The sequence below is a fragment of the Atta colombica genome, unplaced genomic scaffold (genome assembly GCF_001594045.1).
Source record: "Atta colombica isolate Treedump-2 unplaced genomic scaffold, Acol1.0 scaffold126, whole genome shotgun sequence".
NCBI classification, from domain to species: Eukaryota; Metazoa; Arthropoda; class Insecta; order Hymenoptera; family Formicidae; genus Atta; species Atta colombica.
In genome coordinates, this window is record NW_017259213.1 from 2,167,223 (window position 1) to 2,188,801 (window position 21,579).

Consider the following 21,579-nt stretch of genomic DNA (forward strand, 5'->3'; position numbering starts at 1 on the left):
TTATGTTTATATGTCTGTAAATCACGTTTTTAATGACTCTAAATAGCATAATAAACTATCTGTCCACTTAGTTATTATATATCTTTTGTAATTTGACACGTGTATAATAATGTAGACGATACAATTAGTTAATAAAAGCAGCTAAAAATGAATAGATTTCTTATATTTATAGGGCGTAATAATTAGCCTTGTAAATTATATAATATCGGAAAAATTAAGTTAATGGTACATCAATAATATAATATATGTCATCCAATTATTCATGTCTATTGTTATAAACTCGGTACAAATATTTTGACCTTTTTGTGTGAATTCATCTTCACCTGATCTTTCATTCGAACACATGCAGCCAATTGGCACATACAGCTAATGCGTAAATGAATCTCATCAAACACAACGATGTTTCACTTCTACAGGATCTACTTGTTTCACGCGAACATTTTCGCAGATAGGATTATGCGATTAAATGACGCTGACCTAATTTTCTTTTATAATGAAAGAAAAGTTCGTGTGTCGCGTGCACTTTCATATCAGGCAGAATCGCTCTAAATCCGCGCATCTTCTTCAGGTGTGAGTTGTGACTCTGTACATACACTGTATATGATGGGGCATCTCTTTCATCTGCTTCCAGGTCACAGAGCGCACACGGTGTATGTGGGCGTGCATTTACCAGGGGAAAGAAGACACCGCCGACACCATAAACATCACCATTCGCAACGGCAGCCGTACCCCTGTGGTAAGGAGGACGCCGACAACGATAGACCAAGTAAATCTCGATTTTTATTTCATTTCTTCTTTTGTGCTCCACAAAATTATGCGGCTCAATAATGATGTCGCGTTATGCAATATTTCGACCTTGTTCAATCAGTGACAAAGTATAATGACATATCGGTACTATACATAAATCAAAGTATAACGACGAACATACAAAATAATATTGTGCAGATGTGATAATTATGAAATAGATGTTTAAACATTCCTTTTGTAGATTACTAATGTTAATTCAGTTATCCTTCAACGTCAGGGAATTAATTTAATAGGATGTACTTATACTATAATACTTCATCAAAAATGAATTTTGTACTTTCTATTTCTAACAAACACCATCTAATAATATCATAACACCATCTAATAATAAACATAATTGTTAGTTACAAATTTTTATAATTTCTCACTCAAAAATATAACTGTTACGTGCAACATGTATTACTGTTTAAAGATTATACGTTTTGCGGGTTTTTTCCGTGTCCAGATCCATTCTTGGAATGCCAACATTTTGGAATGCCAACGGAATGTATTACTGTTATATTATTGAATAAGAAATTATAATTAATAATTATTGTTAGTTGATGTTTGTTGAGATTGGTACATGTTTCTCTATTGTTAAATTATACGTAACTTATTTATATATTCTATACACAAAACATTTATACATTGTTTCATATAATAACTATTTCGATATATCATTTGATTAGATATTATCCAACATTCCTACCAATAAACGGATGTTTCAAATACTGTGGCGTAATAGAACGTTGCGGTAGAAAGGAGAATTCACACGTAGGCATGCGAAACGTTAATTACGTATGCAATATAACTTTATCGGTACATATACGAAATCACACGAAAATGCAAAATCAAGAATAAATTCTTGATATATAATGAATAAAGTATAAGACTTTTTGTAAGTAGCCAAAATCGAGTAATAATGGATGTTGCAAAATAAGAACAATAAATAAAATTTTTTCTCTGAGAACTTTACTAAATTTTCATCAGAGGGATAGGAAGATTTGATATTTTTTACCAAATTGATAGAGATTAAGTAGAATTGAAACGTTTTTTTATTTTGATATTTTCTCAAAGAATAAATTTGATTAGTATTCTTATTTTGTGACGTAATTGCTCGATTTTAGCCATTATCCCCATATTTTATCTTAATAAAATCACAAGAATCTTCAACATATTCAACATATCAATATATTTTCAATATATTTTAGACTATGTTGAAACTAAGAAGATATTAAATAAATTTTCTTTGAAAGAAACATTTTATTATAAGCAATATTAAGTAAAATACTTAATTTTAATAAAATAAGTTTATAATCGCACTAAGAATTTACAAGATTAGATAAAAACTAATGTCTACAATCATTCAGCTTGAAAGTTAATTTAATGCACTTGCAATTCAATGAAATAGTCAAGTCTTATAATATCGTACTCATTCCATGATATTTATACTATTTTCAACTCTAGAATTTGGCATCAACTACGTTCTTAAAAACGATACATAAATATTTCTAATATACGTAAAATTAATTTTTCAATTTATTTATAACTTGGATACTATATTTTATAATTGTTTTACACACGTAAGAAAAATATTATGTAAATTAAAGAGAAATACAAAAATAATTTTATAATTATTATCAATATGTTTTCATTTTAATAATATTTAATTTATAAATTACAAATTGTTTTTATATGCAAAATATTGTATATTTTTTAAAACAGAAACAATTCTTTTACTCTCACATGAATTTCTTATTTATTTAATATTACATTTAATAGCTTCTAACAAAGCATCCATTTAATTAAAGATAATGTCTATAAATATAAAATATCTAATTTATATGAGTCAAATTTCAGTTATGTGAAGATATACATTTTCTGCTTTTGTTGTTTAGAACAGACAGTTGGTAAATCTAACAAAAGAAGATTGTGCCAGTGTCTAAAAATGAAACGAGATTCGCAGCCTTGCATTTTGTAGCAGCGTGAGCTTCATACTTCGTTAACAGTGCTATATTATTTCGTCCACTCAAATTTAATCCCATTTCAAAAATAGCGGTCATTGCATGAAATTATTACACTAATTGTTGAAAATTTGCAACTACTTTATCGTACTAAAACCAGTTCAAAATGCTGAAGTGTCTGCACTTTTGCGACAGTATCGAACCGAATATGGCAGCGCGCCAACCACTTGTCGAGATTTATCCGGATGTTCACCCTACTTCTGATACGATCGAATATAAGAACACAGTCGATACTGAAATGTAGTAATCCTTCAGTATAAGGGAATGATTTTTATGTGCATAACCAAGATGAAAAAAAAGAAGAAAATTACTTGAGAAATGATATACAAAATCCTTCTATTTGGTATACAAAATATTATTATTTTGTTATTAATTTATTTATATAATTTTTAACTTGTAATATATATATATTAGCATAAAGATTTAGCTTGATTCATCAGTAATAATTTATTATCTTTAATAAAAAAAAGTTTTATAAAATTATTAAAAGCGCGAAAGAAATAATATTTTTGTATTTTATATTAAAATAACAATAATATAAACATAAGACATTAAATAACAATTTCAATCAATTTTTATAAAATTAGTATACAAATTATGCAAAAAAAATTGCCATTGTCGAGTTAATGATAAACATTTTTTTTTGATAAAAATTTGTTTTCTCATAAAATTTGGCTTTTCATCATTAAATATTTTATTTTAAATAATCAAGCTAATATTGTTCCAAGTAAAATGTGTTTGTATATTAATTTAGTTTTATTTTTTCTATAGCTCTTTAATTTGATACATCAAAAGATCTTTGTGTAATTTAATAGTACATTAAAAGAACTTTAACGAAAATTTCTGGATAAAATAGAATATGCTCAAAATCGGATAAAATCGAAGAAACGATTTGTCTTGAAGTACATTTATTAAAAATTAGAAGACGTTAAAATAATTGATCAAGTTATCGCTTGTAATGAGTAAAACACGATAAAGATGAAGAACTTCTTGGAAAATATTGATCATCAGGTTTTCAAGGCGCTTTTCTCTCAGTCAAATCTTTGAACGTTTCTATTAAGTGAAAACATATTGCTTTTTGCATATTCAAAATATTCTCAATTAATTAGATATATTTGTAAATAAATATTGTGCAAATTATTTACAAATTAATCAAATTTCTATAAATTAAAAGAATAATCACATAAAAGAAATATATTTAAATTTTAATTCAAATATAATTTTATATTGATATATTCATTTTTTTTAAATACAAATCTTCCAATTAAAAAGAATATGCACAAGAAATGAGATTGAACATAAGAGAAGTATCTATTGTTATGTTATATATTTTACAAAGATATATCTATTTTGGTATATATATATTTCGTGTTATTTTGCTTGAAAGTCGATGAAACGAATACTCGTTACAATTACATCTTCAGAAAATGGATTTCTTGAGAAAAATAAGGGTTTTCACAGATTGCAATTTCTTATCAGTTAACTATAACACTATTCATTTAATTTCTGTCGCAGCGAAACGTTCATGATTTGACCGCAATATCATTTTATTTATTTACAATATCTTCGTATCTACAATAGCTAATAAATTCTAAAGAATATACATTCAGTGCCAATAATGCATAATCCTTAAAAATGTATTAATCATTGTTATCGATGTTAATAATAATAATGTTAATAATAATAAAATCATTTTATATACTCAAACTTTAAAAACTGACAACAAAAAAAGAATGAACGTTTAAAAAAATATTTTATAAAAAGAAATCGAAAATCTATTTCGAAAAACAAAGAATATTAAAATTAAAACTGATGTAATTGAAACATATTAAATAGATTTAATATTGTATTAAATATTGTATTATCCATTTATTAAAAATTGTGTTCATATTAGACTTAAATATTTTCCTGAAAATGCTGAAATATATCATTTCTAATTCTCAGTTCATATATTAATTTCTATCACTACAGGCTGAATCAATTAATATCAGATCTCAAATCACTCGATTTCTCTTATAGATAGATACAGCTTATTTTATATAATATCGAAGGATCTTCTAACTTTATAGAATCTTATATTAATTATAACTTGTTTATTCTTTAGTTAGTTTAGCAATGGATTTTAATTAAATTTGATGGATCTTTAAACATTTTTTTGTGCAAAATTAAAAAATCGATTTATATTAATCAAATCATAAATAATTTCAATTCTACATAGAATAATCAATCATTTAATTCTACATAGAATAATCAATTATTTAATTCACTTATTGATCAATATTAAAAAAATATTTAGAAAAAAGTAAATATGAAAGTCACATCGTATAAGTAAATATCATAAATTTAATAAATTTAATAAATTTTAATAACAGATAATAATAGGGGAAAAATGAAATGACGTCAAACAAAAATTCCTTTGTTCATTATTTAATTATTGTGGATAAGTAAAAAAAATTATGTTTTATCTATTATTAATATAGGTAATTTAAAATAAAAGTTTTATATATCGTATATTAAAAAAATACTTTTTATACATATGTATGTACTTTTTATACAAAATACTTTTTATGTAATAAAATACAAATCGCGAAAAGCAGCTTTTAAAAGTCTGATGAATTTCTTCCTGTTTGTGCTGTAAATGCCACTTACTAGAACATTGAGAGAGCTATTAAGTATGGAAGTTTAGCGAAGCGTTATGTGGCTTTGACGTAAACTATAATAGTTATCAAATCAAAGTAAATAAATTGAATTCCTTTATATGCACATATCAATGATGAGAAATATTCAAGATACACTTGATCAATTTGTCAACATTTTTCATCACACAATATCCAATTCTTTAATAAACATCGTGTATATGTTGAGACAAGTGATTAAAATATTCTTTATCAAGAACAGCTATAAGCTAAATCAATACCGCAATTCTCGTACTTACATTCGTGATTCTCTCTAATTAAAAACACAAATGATAAACCAACAATAACAATGTTTTATTATATCAAATAATACCTAATTATAAAAAGAATTAAATAATTTTCTCTGTAGAAAGACGAATTTTTGTTTTTTGTAATTAAATGGGAATTATTTAGTTTAATCCGCTCATCTTGTTAATAATCTAAAAAGATTCAACGCAAATTCTCTCGAAAATCAATATTCTTTTAGTCCGAATGACACGGTATCGCCGTTGACATTGCAGGACAATTTTTGATGGCGCGCAGGGGTCGTCTCGCTAGCATCTGCGACCCCGCCGGCGAGATGATATGTAAGCCACCCTTATGCATACATACGAGGCTCCTTTATGTGATGCAAATACTTTACGCGAGATCGTTCGTGTATCCCGCAACGCAATACGGTCCTTCAAGTTTTCTCGTTGAAAAAATAATCTCACGTCTTCACTATTATGCCATTATTTGCGCACGTGATATCAACGAGTATAGGGTGGCTGATGACGCTTTCATGAAGATAACGTTTCGCGAAAAATAATAATCTTGATTTTAAATCTAACATAATGTTTTAGATGTCTACGATAATCGCGTCACGTGCATCAACGTTTCTCAGACATAAGTAGCTTGTATATCACACAGACGTCATCTTGATTCGTTTATTACTGTTATATAAACGTAATTGTATTTGATGTTATCGAATGCATTTGTACCATAAGTGCCTCGCCATGTGCGTTGTAACGCGCGTTTATTAATTCTGCAGGTGTCCGGTGTAAATTATGATATAAGATATAATGATGATGAATTCGATTACGCAGTGCGCAGATTAAAAATAAATATTTACAGTTTTGTGGGATGTACGAACGGTACCGAAATTTTGACGACGCACGACACAACACATACATAATTTCAGAGGAGGGTAAGACCGCTATTTCCACATTTGCGGAATATAAATACCGTCGAGTTAACGTTACTATGCTACAATAAACGAGTAAATACATCGCTCATGACAATTGGGTATTTAAAAAATTTTGTCATTACGTATTATTGAGTATGAGATATAATAGAGTTGCTTAGGAGATTTATAATTTATTATAGTTATAATTGAATAAATTTATTTTCTCGTTTTAAAATTAAAGTACAAAATAATTAAGTTATCCATGAATATTACTAAAATAAAAATATAACATTTAAAAATATAATATATTATGAAAAATATTTATATATATAGATAACGCTTTAAATAATCCTGTGATAAGACCTTATAGGTCAGTATATAATAATTGATTAACCTTAAAGTCTTTCTTTACATCGGCGATAGTTATAGAACAGGTCGGGACTATGTAATAGCCTTTTCCCTCCTGCCATCTATTTTATAAAATAGTATTTTACCCAACTCTAGTTATATTGATTTACATTACACAACAGGTTACACAATTGTTTTAATCAGAAGATTTCTATCTTTTTATTCTGCTTTTTATGTGTCTTTTAAAAAAATCTTTCTAATGTGCATGCGTCATCTATCATGGCGTATACATACATTCATACACATAATATGTCTATACATTTTACGCTATTTGTCGATCGATCGATCAACGTCAACTTTCTTTCATTCCGCTTTGAATTTGACGTGACCGTACTCAAAAGATGTTTCGAAAACGGAATTCTGTCCCTTATTTAAGTTTCATTGACATCAAGTCGGATACTTAAATTTTGTAATGACATCTCTTAGTCCTCGCCAAACCTTATTTCTTTATCTGAACATTTTATTTCACAATTTTTTTACAATTTTTTTAGACATATAAGAATTTATCCTATCTCTGTTGATATTTTATTAGAACAAACAATCTAGTTTCTCTTTTATATAAATATTTATGTAACGTTTCTTTCTGAACATTACATTCATTCGCTGAGATGCGCAAAGAATAAAATGGAACATGGCATGGAAATTGATAGTTTACTTGCTTGCATACTGTTCTGCACGCAAATAAGAATAACCGACTTTTCTTAATAATTCGTTGTTTATCTCTGATTAACGTGCAAGTTCTCGTAAAAGTTATCACTCTTAATCTCTATTTGATGAATAATGTAAATAATATAAAATTGAGATCAGAATGTCTGCTGTTATAATATTATAATATTGTATGTATTTTGCATTTGTCAACTTTTCAATCACATTTAGCTAAACATTTCGTAAACGATGTCATTTAAAACAAATTTCTCATTTGTTATATCTTGTTATACTTGGCATATATATTCTGATATAAATGTATGTCCTCTCTGTTTAAATATTGTATATATTTTCGCATACTTTTGTTACCGATTACGACTTTGAAATTGGTAATTCACGCTTTATTGCATAATTGTTTAGTCACTCCACCAGCCCAGAGAGTGCAGTTTATCCTTGGCGAGGAAGTCGGTGATGATGCACACGAATCGCATCCGTTGTTCTCGGAAATGGAGGAGCTCATTAAGGATGGCGATGAAATGGAATGGAAGGAAACAGCGAGGTAAAAGTCGAATTACAACTCCATTTTGTCGATTTTAATTTTTTGAAATGCGAGAATATGTTTACGCATTGATGTTACGCATTGAAACCATCCGTTCCACAATAGTATATATATATATATATATATATATCCATAAAATAATATCTAATTTATTCAGTTATGCATATGCGGAACAATCATATAACAAAATGTATAACACAAAACACATAATTGTAATTCTTTGAGTACATCAAAATAAATAATTAAACGAAAACATTAATAATACAAGAATAAAATTTTAATTAAACAAGAATAAAAATTTTTATGCATAAAATATTGTAATAATAATTCTTTGAAAGCACAAATTAAAAATTTTGAATTTATGCATATTTCAATTTTCAACTTTCAACTCAAAAAAAAACTAAGAGCTGAAATTTTTATTTTTATCTTTAAAATAAAATACGAAATATTTTTATAAAGAAATATCGCAAATATTATACGTACATATACAAATATTGTACGTACAAATATAATATACACAGATGGATCAAGTTCGAGGAAGATGTCGAAGAAGGTGGCAATAGGTGGAGCAAACCTCATGTTGCCACCTTATCACTGCACTCACTCTTTGAATTAAGGAGTCTGCTTTTAAACGGGACCGTCATGCTCGATATGGAAGCAGGCAGCTTAGAACAAATAGCTGATCTTGTTCTCGATAACATGATTAATAAAGGAGTATTGTTAGTCGAATTGCGAGAGAAGGTAAGAATACAGTAATGTACGCGCGTGAGAAAAAATCATTTAAATACCTGTCCTATTGAAATGGAAAGTTTTTACCACGATATCCTTAAATAGATTACAAATACATTTATAATCCTCACATTTCGCTACTAATATAACGCATATATATAAAATTCATTCATATCTCGTTAAGACAGGATAAATTATTGATTATACAAAAAGTAATATTACCGTTGATGGAAAATAATGTCACTCTTTATTGATTGAAGAGAACTAAAAGATTTATGATTTATCTATATTTATTCCTCATATTTTTGATTTAAATCAATATTTTGCACGTCAGGCACACATGTACCACTAATAAATCGACTAGACAAAATATAATATCATTTCAGGTGAGAGAAGCCCTTCTTGTCCGACATCGGCATCAACACGAAAGACGTAAAGACAATAACATGTCGAAGTTACCGATCATAAGATCATTAGCTGAGATAGGACGCAATCATTCCTCCTCAAAAAGTAAGTTTCACGTTACTTGTTCCTCTCACAATATCGATAAATTACTTTTCGACAGGTTGTCGATGGCTCTACACAAATAATGTACATAATGTTTTTAATATCAGGCACATGGGCGCTCAGAAAAACACAGATTGTCTCAGCGTGTAGCACCCCATTTATCTATCTAACATGTCCTTTTTGCGCTTTCCTTTTATTTTATATTTATATTTCATTTGCCATTTCTTCTAAATTGTATTTTGTTTTTCATTTAATAATAAATAAATTTTATTATAAATTTATTATATGATAAATGGTGTAATAAACACTATAATTATTATTAATTCATAAACAAGATAATATATTTCTATCACCTATCATAATTTTTATTATTTAAATTAATATATACATTTAATCATTATTTTATAGGCTCGTAATGATCCGAAATAATGTTTAAATATATAACAATAATAAATTTTTTAATTTGAAGCTGAATTAAAGTTGATTTTTTTTATTTCTTAATTTTTATTTTACAAATTAATTTTCTTTCATTAATCTTTGATATTTCGGATCATTAAGAGTTTGATTTAATTTAATTTCTCTTAATTTCTAATCCAATTTTGTTTTTATTTTCACCTGCATTTTCGTTGAAGACCACCCTGATGACGGTGGCGAGACGAAAGAGTCGGGTCCAAGGGTCCTAGAGTGTGCTAACTTTGTTAAAACACGTACGACACAATCGACATTTTCAGATAGCGACTGTTCATGTGGTATGCATGCGTTGTTGACGTCAGATTTGCAGGAGCGTCGTGATCCAAAGGATATTTACGTACCGTCCGTGGCTCGCAGCAGCAGCTGCCCGAATTCGAACATGGCTCCGCTGTCGAAAGAGGCGAAAGATCTCAAAGGGCCGTATCTTCTGGTTCCAGGTACAACTTAGGCCAGTTCATCCGCTAAGCAGCCTTGGATTGCGGTGCTTTCGTCGCTTTTTTAACCACACCCCAATGGAACAACCCACTAACAATTACAACATGCGTGTATCGATTGCTTCGCAAATGCTAGGGTGTTTTTATTACGAAATTAAAAGCATTGGCAAGTCTAGTTTTGCAACTTCGATCCTGAGAGATTCGTGATTTGATAAACTGAATAGACTTACATTCTGATATGCCAATAAGGATATAGAACAATATAATTCTTGAAAAGTTCATTTTAATTAAATACGCTAAGGACAAAATTTTAAAATTTTAGAATCTATGATTATATGAATTTGGGAGGCAAGCGATACTTTTAGCTATAACTTGGTATCATTGGATTGTGTGTCTTAGTGCGTGCCGATCAAGCGAGGATCAAGACAATCTCGATTGTCGCTGGATCCGTCCGCGATCCATTGGATTTACAAGCCATGGTCATTCCCCAACTGCCTGATGTTTCTTGGTGATTGTCTTGCTAATTGATTGTCAATGTGAAATACTTGGCGTCATCAAGACTGCTCATCGCCTTCATCGAGTCACCCTCTTCGTGCTCCGGAGCTCAAGCCGGTCGAAAATTTGTAACTTACCATCGTTTCTTTTCTTTTGTCAGACGAATTTGGCATACCCCACGTGGTGGGATTCACAACGTGGTTCGCGATGTGTCCGCTAAAAGGTTAGCTTGCCAGATGGTTTATTCTCGATTCTACGAATCTGCACAAAATTCTACTTCTCACTTATCTTCCGTTTATATTTATATTAAAATCTCTTCTCTGTCATCTTTCGTGTTTTATCACGTGTCTTATCATATAAGCTCGTGATCGACGTTCGATGAAACTCATTTCGGTTTCTTGTCAATCCTACTATTTCAACTATGTCGATAGAATTATTTTTATTGTAATGCACAAAAGTTTCAACTATAAGGATATATCATTCTCTTATGCGAAACGAGAATTCCGGGTAATCTGGCAAAATAGATGTCGCACAGATTCAAAATTTCGTAACAATTTGATAGTTTTTTTTACATGTCATTGATTCGAACAGTCAGATATTAATCCACGAAAAAATATTACTTCTACAAATATTATACGTGTCCTTATCGACAAGAGTGTAAATGTCAACTACACTGTAGATACGCGTCTGACCTATTCTAGCCACAACTAATACTATGCTCAATTCTACCTCTTGAATATTAGACACATCTTGATCATTCGCAATACACATTGAAATTGATTATGCGGTTGCTAATGCGGTTACAGCAATACGAGAAATGGATTGTGGTCACCCATAATCTGTATTCTCACTGGCATTAAATACGGCTGTCTAATTACCATTTTCTATTGATATTGACTATCACCCTTCAGTTTAAGCAAATAAGACCAGACAGCGATATTAAATGTATGAGAATATATAGAGAATTGTAATATATTTGCGAATGACGGGTTTACTTCCTATCATACGTGACGTTACTACAATTTACCGTTTGCGGTCTCATTATCCATTGATCAACATGCACGTTCCTTCGTTGATAATTGTAGGCCAACATTTATAATTCCAATCATGAGGCATGGATCTTTCTATGTGATCTTACTAAGTGCACGTAACTCGATGTAAACCCTGTCTATTATACATTCATTATTGTGCATTTATGGTTCTCAGTGTTATAATCGACTAATCTCTTTTCAGTATCCTAACATTAATCCATTCTCCTTGTAACCTGTGAAGAAGCGAAAATAAATACGATTTCTTTAATGTTATATTTTGAGACGTATATGTTTCATAGAACGCAAGAAAATGAATATTGAATTATGGAAAAAAGTAAATTATTGTGAATTTTGCAAAAAATGTAATAATTTTTCAGTTTGTTATACATTTTAAGTTATATATATTTTAAGACTCCAATATTAAAGCGATTTACGATAAGTGCAATATACAGCATTGAACGTATTCAATGGACCGTAATTCAATGAATTTATTGTGTTCTTTGTTAATTAATGAAGCGTTTCATTGTTTATGTTCCTTTTAATGTCGACGGTTCGTGAGCCATTTTGAGTCGCTTCGCGACTACTGCGAAACTTACTGACAAATATATACAAATGAAGCGATGTTAAAAATCAACAATGCGATGAAACGTGCGGTAAAGTCGCACAAAGAGATTTTGTAATGTATTTACCACTACCACATCCCTGCGTATATTTTCTATATAAAAATAGAAACAATTGCATGTATAATTTTCTCCCCACGATAATATTGCAATTGGCACGTGTACTCATGTACATGGAATATTCCGGAACCAGGCTGTTTGTTTGCACGCGACAATCTTTTCTCAGATTAAATTTCCAGATTGAGTTTAATCTCTAGTGTATACTAACGAAACTATTTTTAATTTCGACTAATTTATCTTGTATCCTGAAGGATTATTTTCGCGATGAGAAATACGATGAAAAATGGATGATATATATGCGAACCGTTTTATTATACATTTTAAGTGACTTCGAGTTTATACATTTAAAGTGATCGCGAGTGATTGGTGACGAATCCTTTGTTCCTTCTTGCACCTTCCTTTGTAAATAAAAGACGATCCTGGTGTTGTGTTTCATGCTCATTTTTAGTGGAGGAATCGAATTCCGCTCCGGCGATCGCCGGCGCAACAAGTCAGGGCAGTGGAGCAGCGCTGAATGCTGGTAGCCGCTTCCTTGCGATACCCGGCAATCCCGGTAAACCGCTTTTCTGTGCTTGCTTTCTACTCATACACACCTTTATACTCGCGAGCTGCATTAATCCGTAGTGAAGTTCCATACGTATAAGTAGATTAATCTGCAGTAGCAATTACCCACGCTGTGCTCGACAAATGAGAAATCATTGTGATCAAAATGGATTGTTATTGGAACTCCGGAAGATTTAACAAACTTTATCGTTTGTTAGAAATGATCAAAGTATCTTTATCATATTTCATAATGGTGGCGATTTATAAATTGCGCCAGATGTCATTATGTCTCTTGCCAATTTTTGAAATTACTTTAGTAGAAAGAAGATTCGACGTAAAAATGAATGATAGAAATATTAATTATTATACATTTATTAAAAATAATCTAAGGATTTTTTAAATTTAAATAACTGCCAAAGAATATAACAGATTAATTAAATATCACAAATCTAGAAATATTTGAACAGATATTGTATTTTCAAGCGATTTTCTGTTCAGTTGGAAATACAATATCTAAAAATATCTAAAAAATTATAGAGAAATATCAAATTGCAAAGTAGAGTTTGTATTATTTTAATACGATAAGGTTTCAGAAAAATTTATAATAAGGTTATCCTTACAAAGAATCACTAGTGTGATCTTCACTAACATTTGATGCAAAGGTCAAGTGCTACTTTAAGTATAATGAGTTTCGATCAAACGTTTATTTGATTTGCACAATCGAATAAATCGATTGATATCGATTGTGTATGCTAATATTAAAAAAAATGATTTAGAATTATAAATAAATTAATGTGATTTTTTATTATCACGCAATTAATTTCAGTTTAATAATCTTAAAATCCGTCTGTATTTCATAATATCTCTGATAATATCTCTTTTCGATGACGCTTAAATTCTATTAAATAATTAAACAGATATTTATACATAAAAGATTTAACTCTCTTTTTGATGAGAATTTGAAATAATTTGTTTTGCAAAATGCATTTAATTGATAAAACTTAAAAATAATATAAAATTGCAACATAATGTTGCAAATAAGACAAAATTATGAATATTGAATTATTATTTGTGATTATAAATATACAGAAATCAATATCATTTTATTTCGCGGTTAAAAATCATTAATATTTAGGAATTGTTAAAAACTATATCTTTAATAAACATTTTTACATTCATTTACATAAAATGCTGCTTTTATTTCGCGATTTTTTTACAAGATAAAAGATCTTGAAAAATTTTGTTCAAATTAAAACATTTTTACCTACGGATTGATGTGTGTTTAATAAATGTTACAAATTGTACATTTAATATTACAATGTTATTATTACCGCATCTTAATTTAATAAAGTTCTGGTATATTCTGAACTCACGTGTTAATTCTATCAAAGTAAAAAATTTGATTTGAATTTATGAGCGAGCCTTTCACGTGTATAAAAAGAACAATTTAAAAAAAATTTTCTTCATGATCTAAGCCGACTTCTTGTTATTTTGCAAACATACAGTTTGAATTAACTTAAAGAAAAGTCAGTTTTTTCAGAGATTTGATGAATAATTTTGTTGTTAGCGTGTTTGCTCTTTTCTATCCTGACAGATTGTCTTAAAGTGGAACGCGTATTATTCGCAGAGGTGAATTCGTGCGAATGACGTGGCGCGTGAAATTCGAGCTGTACAAATTGCAATCTGTCTCGCGCGCGCGCATTTTGGAGGATTAATGACGCATAGGCGAATGAAAGCCATCATTTTCCTCATTGCATGCTATTGACAGGGATTATTACTCAAACTGTGTGTAAAAATTTAGGTAGTAAGCTAGATCTCTTTCAGGCCAAGAACCAGGCAGCAACGGCATGGATCGAAGTCCCAGCAGCGTGTCTATCAGCAGAAATCACAGCTCCTCCGCTTTAGAAAACGGAGACGTTAATCATAAGGTTCGTAAATACATTATTGTAATCAAATCTTTGAGGAATTAGATTCCTAATTTAGCGTAACCTTATACCATGATAGTTATGTAATATCAAAAAAATTTTATAATTATAATATTTAAATTATTATATTAATAATTTTTAAATTATTGTAAAATATTGAATTAAATATTGTATAATTAAAAATTGTAAATCTGTACGATATTCGTACACGTAATGTATTTAGCCTCGTGCAAAAACAATTATCATAAATCAATTATCACTACATTCAGTTTTAACGCTAACGCTATATAAGCTTTACTTTATCTTTCTGTCGCATGTAATTAGTAATAAAGATAGAATATATAGAAAAGCTCACAGTTTATAACCACTTAAACCGAACGTAGCCATAATAATTAGCCAATTACCTTCCATTATTTTAAATATCCGACAAACACTTAATCAAAGAATCGCTTAATTTTTTTAGTAATGCTTTAGTAAAGAGCCTTCTAATCTTTATCCTTTAATGTCAAGATTGATTTTTCGTATCGCAAGCAGTTTAACCCAAGAAGTTTAACTTCAACTCCACTTTTTTATTAGGGTAATACACACTTTATGAGGAAGATACCAGCCGGCGCTGAGGCAAGCAACATACTCGTAGGTGAAGTCGATTTTCTCGACAAGACTTTGTCCGCATTCATCCGGTTAAGCCAAGCTGGAATAATGGGAGATCTGACAGAAGTTCCTGTTCCGACAAGATTCATTTTTGTCCTCTTGGGACCCATGGTAAGAACGCTATTATCGCTACTATCGCGACTTATATGTAGAGATGGGATTAAATGTAAAAATAAAAAGCGAGAGAGTTATGATCTCAATCTACTTCAAACATCATTTCTTTGAGATTCACGCATCAGCTAGATATATAATTGTTGTGATGAAAAGTAATTTTACTATATGTAAAATCATATAATATACTTTATTTAAGCTGCACATCTTATGTAAAATAGACTAAATAGATAAACTAAATCATTAATATGTAACCTAAGATAAATATTGACATTTTTAGTCAACGCAATTTTACGCCTATTAATAAATTTTGTGAATTTTGTATATTGCATGTTTATATATACTCGTGTTCTCTCTTTTAAAGCATGCTGATTACTATTTTATCTTAAAACACAGTTTTATCAAAATCTGAAAATGTAGAATCCTTATCAAATTAATAATCAAAATAATATTAATGTTAATACTTATCTCATCTATAAGGAATTTATTCGAGAAATATTTTCGATAATAATAGATCTAAATTCGGACTTTGGCTGGGATAATATTAAATATAAGATTTTGTTCAAATCGACCAATTAATATTTATTTATCTTATATACAAACCTCTTCTTCTTAATTTTTCCACTAAAATACTTTTATTACAGATATAATTATGATACAATCATTATATATTATGAATATAATCTGTTTTCTTTCTTTTTATTTAAATGACGGTAAAAACACTTTTTCATAGACCTCTCGATATTCAAAATAATATTACAATAAAATTGCATTAATTTGTCTCGTTTTATTATAATGTTATTTTTATTTAAAGTTATATAAATTTAAATGCGTCGTATAAACTAAATAGCAATTGAAGTTCATAAGAGAAAAACTTTCTATAACAAAAAAAATAAAATTATTGCTATTTTTAAAATTCTAACTTGTTTATTTCGGAACGTTATATTCATTTGAAAGTATCAGGTAATCTCCTTAGAGATTACTATGTTCAAAAGAAGTTCGAAAGAAATATAGTACACGCGAGTCCGAAACTTTATGAAATATTAAAATATCAACGTAACGTATAAATAAATTGTGTAATGTAAAGATAATTCCCAACTATAGGGCTATCAAATAAAATTGCTGTATATTCAAATTCGTTAGCAATTAACGAATTCTCCGACTTTGTCTTAAATTGTCTGCACGAATCAATATCACTACTCGGCTATTATAGTTATATCAATGACTTATCACAGGCAATCATCTTTCACCACACTCAATCTCAAATAGGTGAGACCTAAAAACGGAACAAACTAATCCAAATTGAGCAAGGTTTTCACTTTATGTGAATATTATATATGCATCTAAATATCAATTTGAGACACGAGAAGGTCATCTTTTCCCATAGCAGAGTAATTAAATCTTTAATAAGCAGTGCTTGCACTGCTTATTTTTCCCTAACAATAGCATGCAAAAACGCAATAGCGTATATTTAAATTGCATTTATGTGATAAAATAACTTACTTCATATAGATCCCTGAACATAATCGGCGGACGTATGCGTCCGCTGATTATTATCTCGAGAGATTTATATGTAAAGTAATTTATTTTTCACGTAAATGCGATTTACATAAGCCATTGTGATCTTAACATGTTTTATAAACTGCAATATTTATTTTTACATGTGCAACATTATTCTCTGAAAAACGATTTTTTCCATTAGTCATATTTGGTTCAAATTTAAATATTTTTATTTTTTTGATAATGAATATAAGAAATTTCAATATATATATATTGGATTGTTCGGAAAGTTCGTGCCGCAAAAGATTTAAATTTAATAAATGAAATTAAAAATTTAAATCTTCTGCGTTTCAATTTTCCTTCAAAATCGACACGAACTTTCCGGACAACCCAATATATATCACTTTATTAATAAATTTTCAAAAATTTATAATAAAAAAATATATAAAAAATGTAAAAATTCTCAAGTAAAATATTAATTACCAAAAATTTAAATGATATTAAATAACATTAAATAACATTAAATATAAAAATAATTTAAATTAAAGTAATATCATTCTCCTGATAATTATAGAGTAATTCCGGTACATACGGCGTACCTATCAAAAACTTAATACTTTATTAAATATTATTTATTATATTTAAAACAAACTATATATCAATAAAAATTTTGTACTATCTACTATGAAAAAAATATTAGAAATCCGAAATATTTATTTTTTGTATTAAAAAATAAACTTTTTGAAAACTTTGCATTTTTGCTGTATATAAGGATGGGATATATGGCTACTAATAGGGAGAGAGGGAGAGGTATGTACGACTCATGAAAAATTTTTTTTTTACAAATTTACAAATAATGCATAAAAATGAGACATAAAATGCCACAATAACTTATAAAAAAATGCGTTTAAAATTTTATTAAGGAATAAAAATGAGAAATACGTATATGAAGTAATAAATAATAATTATAATCTTCCTACATATATTACAAGTGTTATGAGGTTGCATATTTCATGTAATGCGCTTATTGCATTTAGTGCACTGAATTCAATCTGCGCACTTTGTATGCTTTGGGCATAAATCCCGCCCGCTAAAAATTCCATATATCCCAAACAGGTGAGATATACAAGACAATAAACTAAACAAAGAATACAAAAGCAAAGCATTTATATTTTGCTATAACATGCTTTATTATTCCTCTACACATATGCATCATGAAATAACCACTAACAATAAGTCTTTTATACGCCCTATTCATTTATTATTTATGTAGATTATAATTTATGATGGCGCTACTTATTACAGTGATAAATCGATTCAACTCATAATAATTCAATTTAATATTAACAGTAAGAAACTGAAATCATAACTCAAAATACAACTATAATAATATTAATACTAATATATAACATAAAGACAAATAGAATAACAGAGTAGTTGCGAGAAAATTACCCTCACTCCTTCTATTTTTTTCTGACTTCTGCGACGTAAATCCCAGCGCGGCGTATTAGAGTTACTCTATGAATTATTTATATCATTTTTGCACACGTAGTAGATATGAGAGGCTATTCTGTATTTTAATAAACCTGAAAGCATCAAATCGAATTTTGATGACGTCTTCCTTTCTTGAATAAAAATGAATTTACGTCATATCAGTTCTTAGATTGTATGGGTATAATATCTTTGTGATAAAAATTATTTATCGATAAGGGATACTGGTTATTTTCGCGCGTTACACGCGACTGATAATCTTCATAGGTTCTTATAAACCCTTAACGTTTCACCTCATCTCATCTTATTTTGTATTAAGTAATTGTTCGCGATAAGTTATGCAATAATTATTATTAATCTTGTTAATGCACTATTTTTTTATAATGGTATTTTATAATAAATTATTAAAGTAATTATTTAAGTAATAAAAAGAGTAGATGGAAAAAATATATACATTACAATATTAAAATTACATTAAAAAATACACGAAATATACATATCTATAAGAATTTATAAAATTGGTTAGTTTCTAAATAAAGGTGGGTTTTAGGGTGGGATTTCGGGTTTCCATGAGATTGGTCGAGCTATGGCGACCTTGATGTCCGACGAAGTCTTCCACGATGTGGCTTACAAGGCAAAAAATAGAAATCATCTCTTAGCTGGTATTGACGAGTTCTTAGATGCCGTGACGGTATTACCACCCGGTGAGTGGGATCCAGCAATCAGAATAGAACCGCCAGCCGCTATACCATCGCAGGTGAGAATAGTCTTGTCAGGAATAAGAAGTGATATAATCTTTATGAATTCAGATCTCAATATTACATAATTAAACGCATAAAAATAATCTCTATCTTTATCGACGATAGAAGCATGTGACAAGAAAAATTCTTTCTTGCGTGTGTCCATAATATTGAAATTGAAACAATCAAAATTATATCAATTTTGATATTTTTTTAAAAATACAAGTCTATGAAAAGTATTCATCACTTCAATCGCAGTTTGACTTTACGTTCTCAGGAAGTCAGAAAGAGACCCAAAGAGGAAAAGCCTAAGGAAGAGTTCGACGAGGAAGCTGATGAACAAAAGCTAAGGGAAGAATCCGGTCTTTCGAGGACTGGTAGACTGTTCGGCGGTCTGATTAACGACATTAAAAGAAAAGGTCCATTTTACTTTTACGATTTCAAGGATGCCCTTGCACTTCAATGCGTCGCGTCTTTTATTTTCTTGTATTTCGCCTGCTTGTCACCCATCATTACTTTCGGTGGCCTCCTCAGCGAGGCTACCGGAAAAAACATGGCTGCTATGGAATCGCTAGTTTCCGGTTTCGTCTGCGGCATTGGATATGGCTTCTTCTCTGGTCAGCCATTGACTATACTTGGTTCCACCGGCCCAGTTTTAGTTTTCGAGACGATTGTCTACGAATTCTGCAAGTGAGTCTTGATAAACAATCTATCTACATTTCAACTAACTTCTACAAAATTTGTATTACTTTATATAACTAATTAGCATTTAATCATATTGTAACTCCAAAAGATACAGTCATTGAACGAGTAAAATAGAAAATCTTATTTATTAACATCTTCTTTCTCCAAAATAATCTGATCATTATTTTTGCAGAAAAGTCGACTGGAGTTATATGTCTTTCCGTTTTTGGATCGGTACATGGATCTCCATAATTTTGATGATTCTCGTGGCTCTTGATGCAAGTGCTTGCGTTTGTTATATCACTCGATTTACGGAGGAAAATTTTGCCACTCTCATCGCCTTCATTTTTATCTATAAGGTAAAAATAATCGTATTGCTTCCGGTATTATAAGTTAGATACAACATTAATTTATTAAATTTTATTATCGATTCTTTTATATTCTTCGATATTAAAAGTCGTTTTAAAAAACATATTATTTAATCATAAAAAAATTAATGCTATGCATTCGATTATTTAAGCGAAAGTTGCGTTTATATTTTTTATATAATTATCTGTTTAATATCTTATATGTATTAAGTGTATCAGTACATTCTAGGCAATCGAAAACGTGCTTTCAATTGGCAAGAAATATCCCTTAAACACCTATTCCAGCGAAACAATGGACTATGATTGCTGGTGTAAACCACCGAATACCAGTCTGCCATCCAGTTATAACAATATGAATTGGACTATGTTAGATAAAACAACTTGCGAGGTAATGTAATTTTTCAAAATAATATAAAAGTCAGTATGAGAAGTTAAGCATGCGACAATTCGCTTATTGTTAAGAATACTTTTCCTTATACACCTTGAAATCTTTGATTGAATTTCATTAAAGTGCATTAATATGACTATATCGGAGCGTTCCGTTTGACTACGTTACGATTAACTATATTCATTCACAGCGACTGATACTTGAAATTTTTCTATTAAATCAAAAGATCAGAAATTTTTATATTAAGTTAGCGACGCAGATAATCGGGTCTCACACACAAAAAAACTCTCATTACAAAATTATCAAAACAATTTTTGTCTTGATTATTTATGTAACCTGATGCCATAATTAAAAATTACAAATTTTATTTAAATATCAGTTCACTTGATGACTTTACTTGATATCTTGTTTGAATGATAAAAAAACATCCAGCACACAAACATCTCGTTACGCTCAATCACAACAGTCAAATGCGTATGCTTCTTCTTATATTTTCTTGAGAAATTACAAGTTCCTATGTGCAAAGTAGATTACTAGGTGTTTTTGAATTTATGAGAAAATATGATCTT

General features: G+C 29.3%; 1 protein-coding gene across 10 annotated transcripts in view; it reads left to right on the plus strand.

The window, feature by feature from the left end:
• Window positions 1-21,579, plus strand: part of LOC108684084 (sodium bicarbonate cotransporter 3) — a 58,342-nt gene that overhangs the window by 25,815 nt on the left and 10,948 nt on the right. For 5 of the 10 annotated variants that reach the window (XR_001931621.1, XM_018188149.1, XM_018188147.1 and 2 more), the window contains 11 exons: window positions 632-766; window positions 8,124-8,262; window positions 8,784-9,003; window positions 9,378-9,501; window positions 10,230-10,406; window positions 14,977-15,080; window positions 15,654-15,839; window positions 19,381-19,587; window positions 19,848-20,260; window positions 20,448-20,613; window positions 20,852-21,010. Coding sequence is in view for 8 of the 10 variants with exons in the window: in XM_018188149.1 (XP_018043638.1) it covers window positions 632-766; window positions 8,124-8,262; window positions 8,784-9,003; window positions 9,378-9,501; window positions 10,230-10,406; window positions 14,977-15,080; window positions 15,654-15,839; window positions 19,381-19,587; window positions 19,848-20,260; window positions 20,448-20,613; window positions 20,852-21,010 (2,030 nt within the window). In the remaining 2 variants the exon portion in view is untranslated. Of the gene's footprint in view, window positions 1-631; window positions 767-8,123; window positions 8,263-8,783; window positions 9,004-9,377; window positions 9,502-10,229; window positions 10,407-13,057; window positions 13,163-14,976; window positions 15,081-15,653; window positions 15,840-19,380; window positions 19,588-19,847; window positions 20,261-20,447; window positions 20,614-20,851; window positions 21,011-21,579 lie in introns of all 10 variants that reach the window. The other 5 variants (XR_001931622.1, XM_018188152.1, XM_018188155.1 and 2 more) reach the window with 4 other exon arrangements.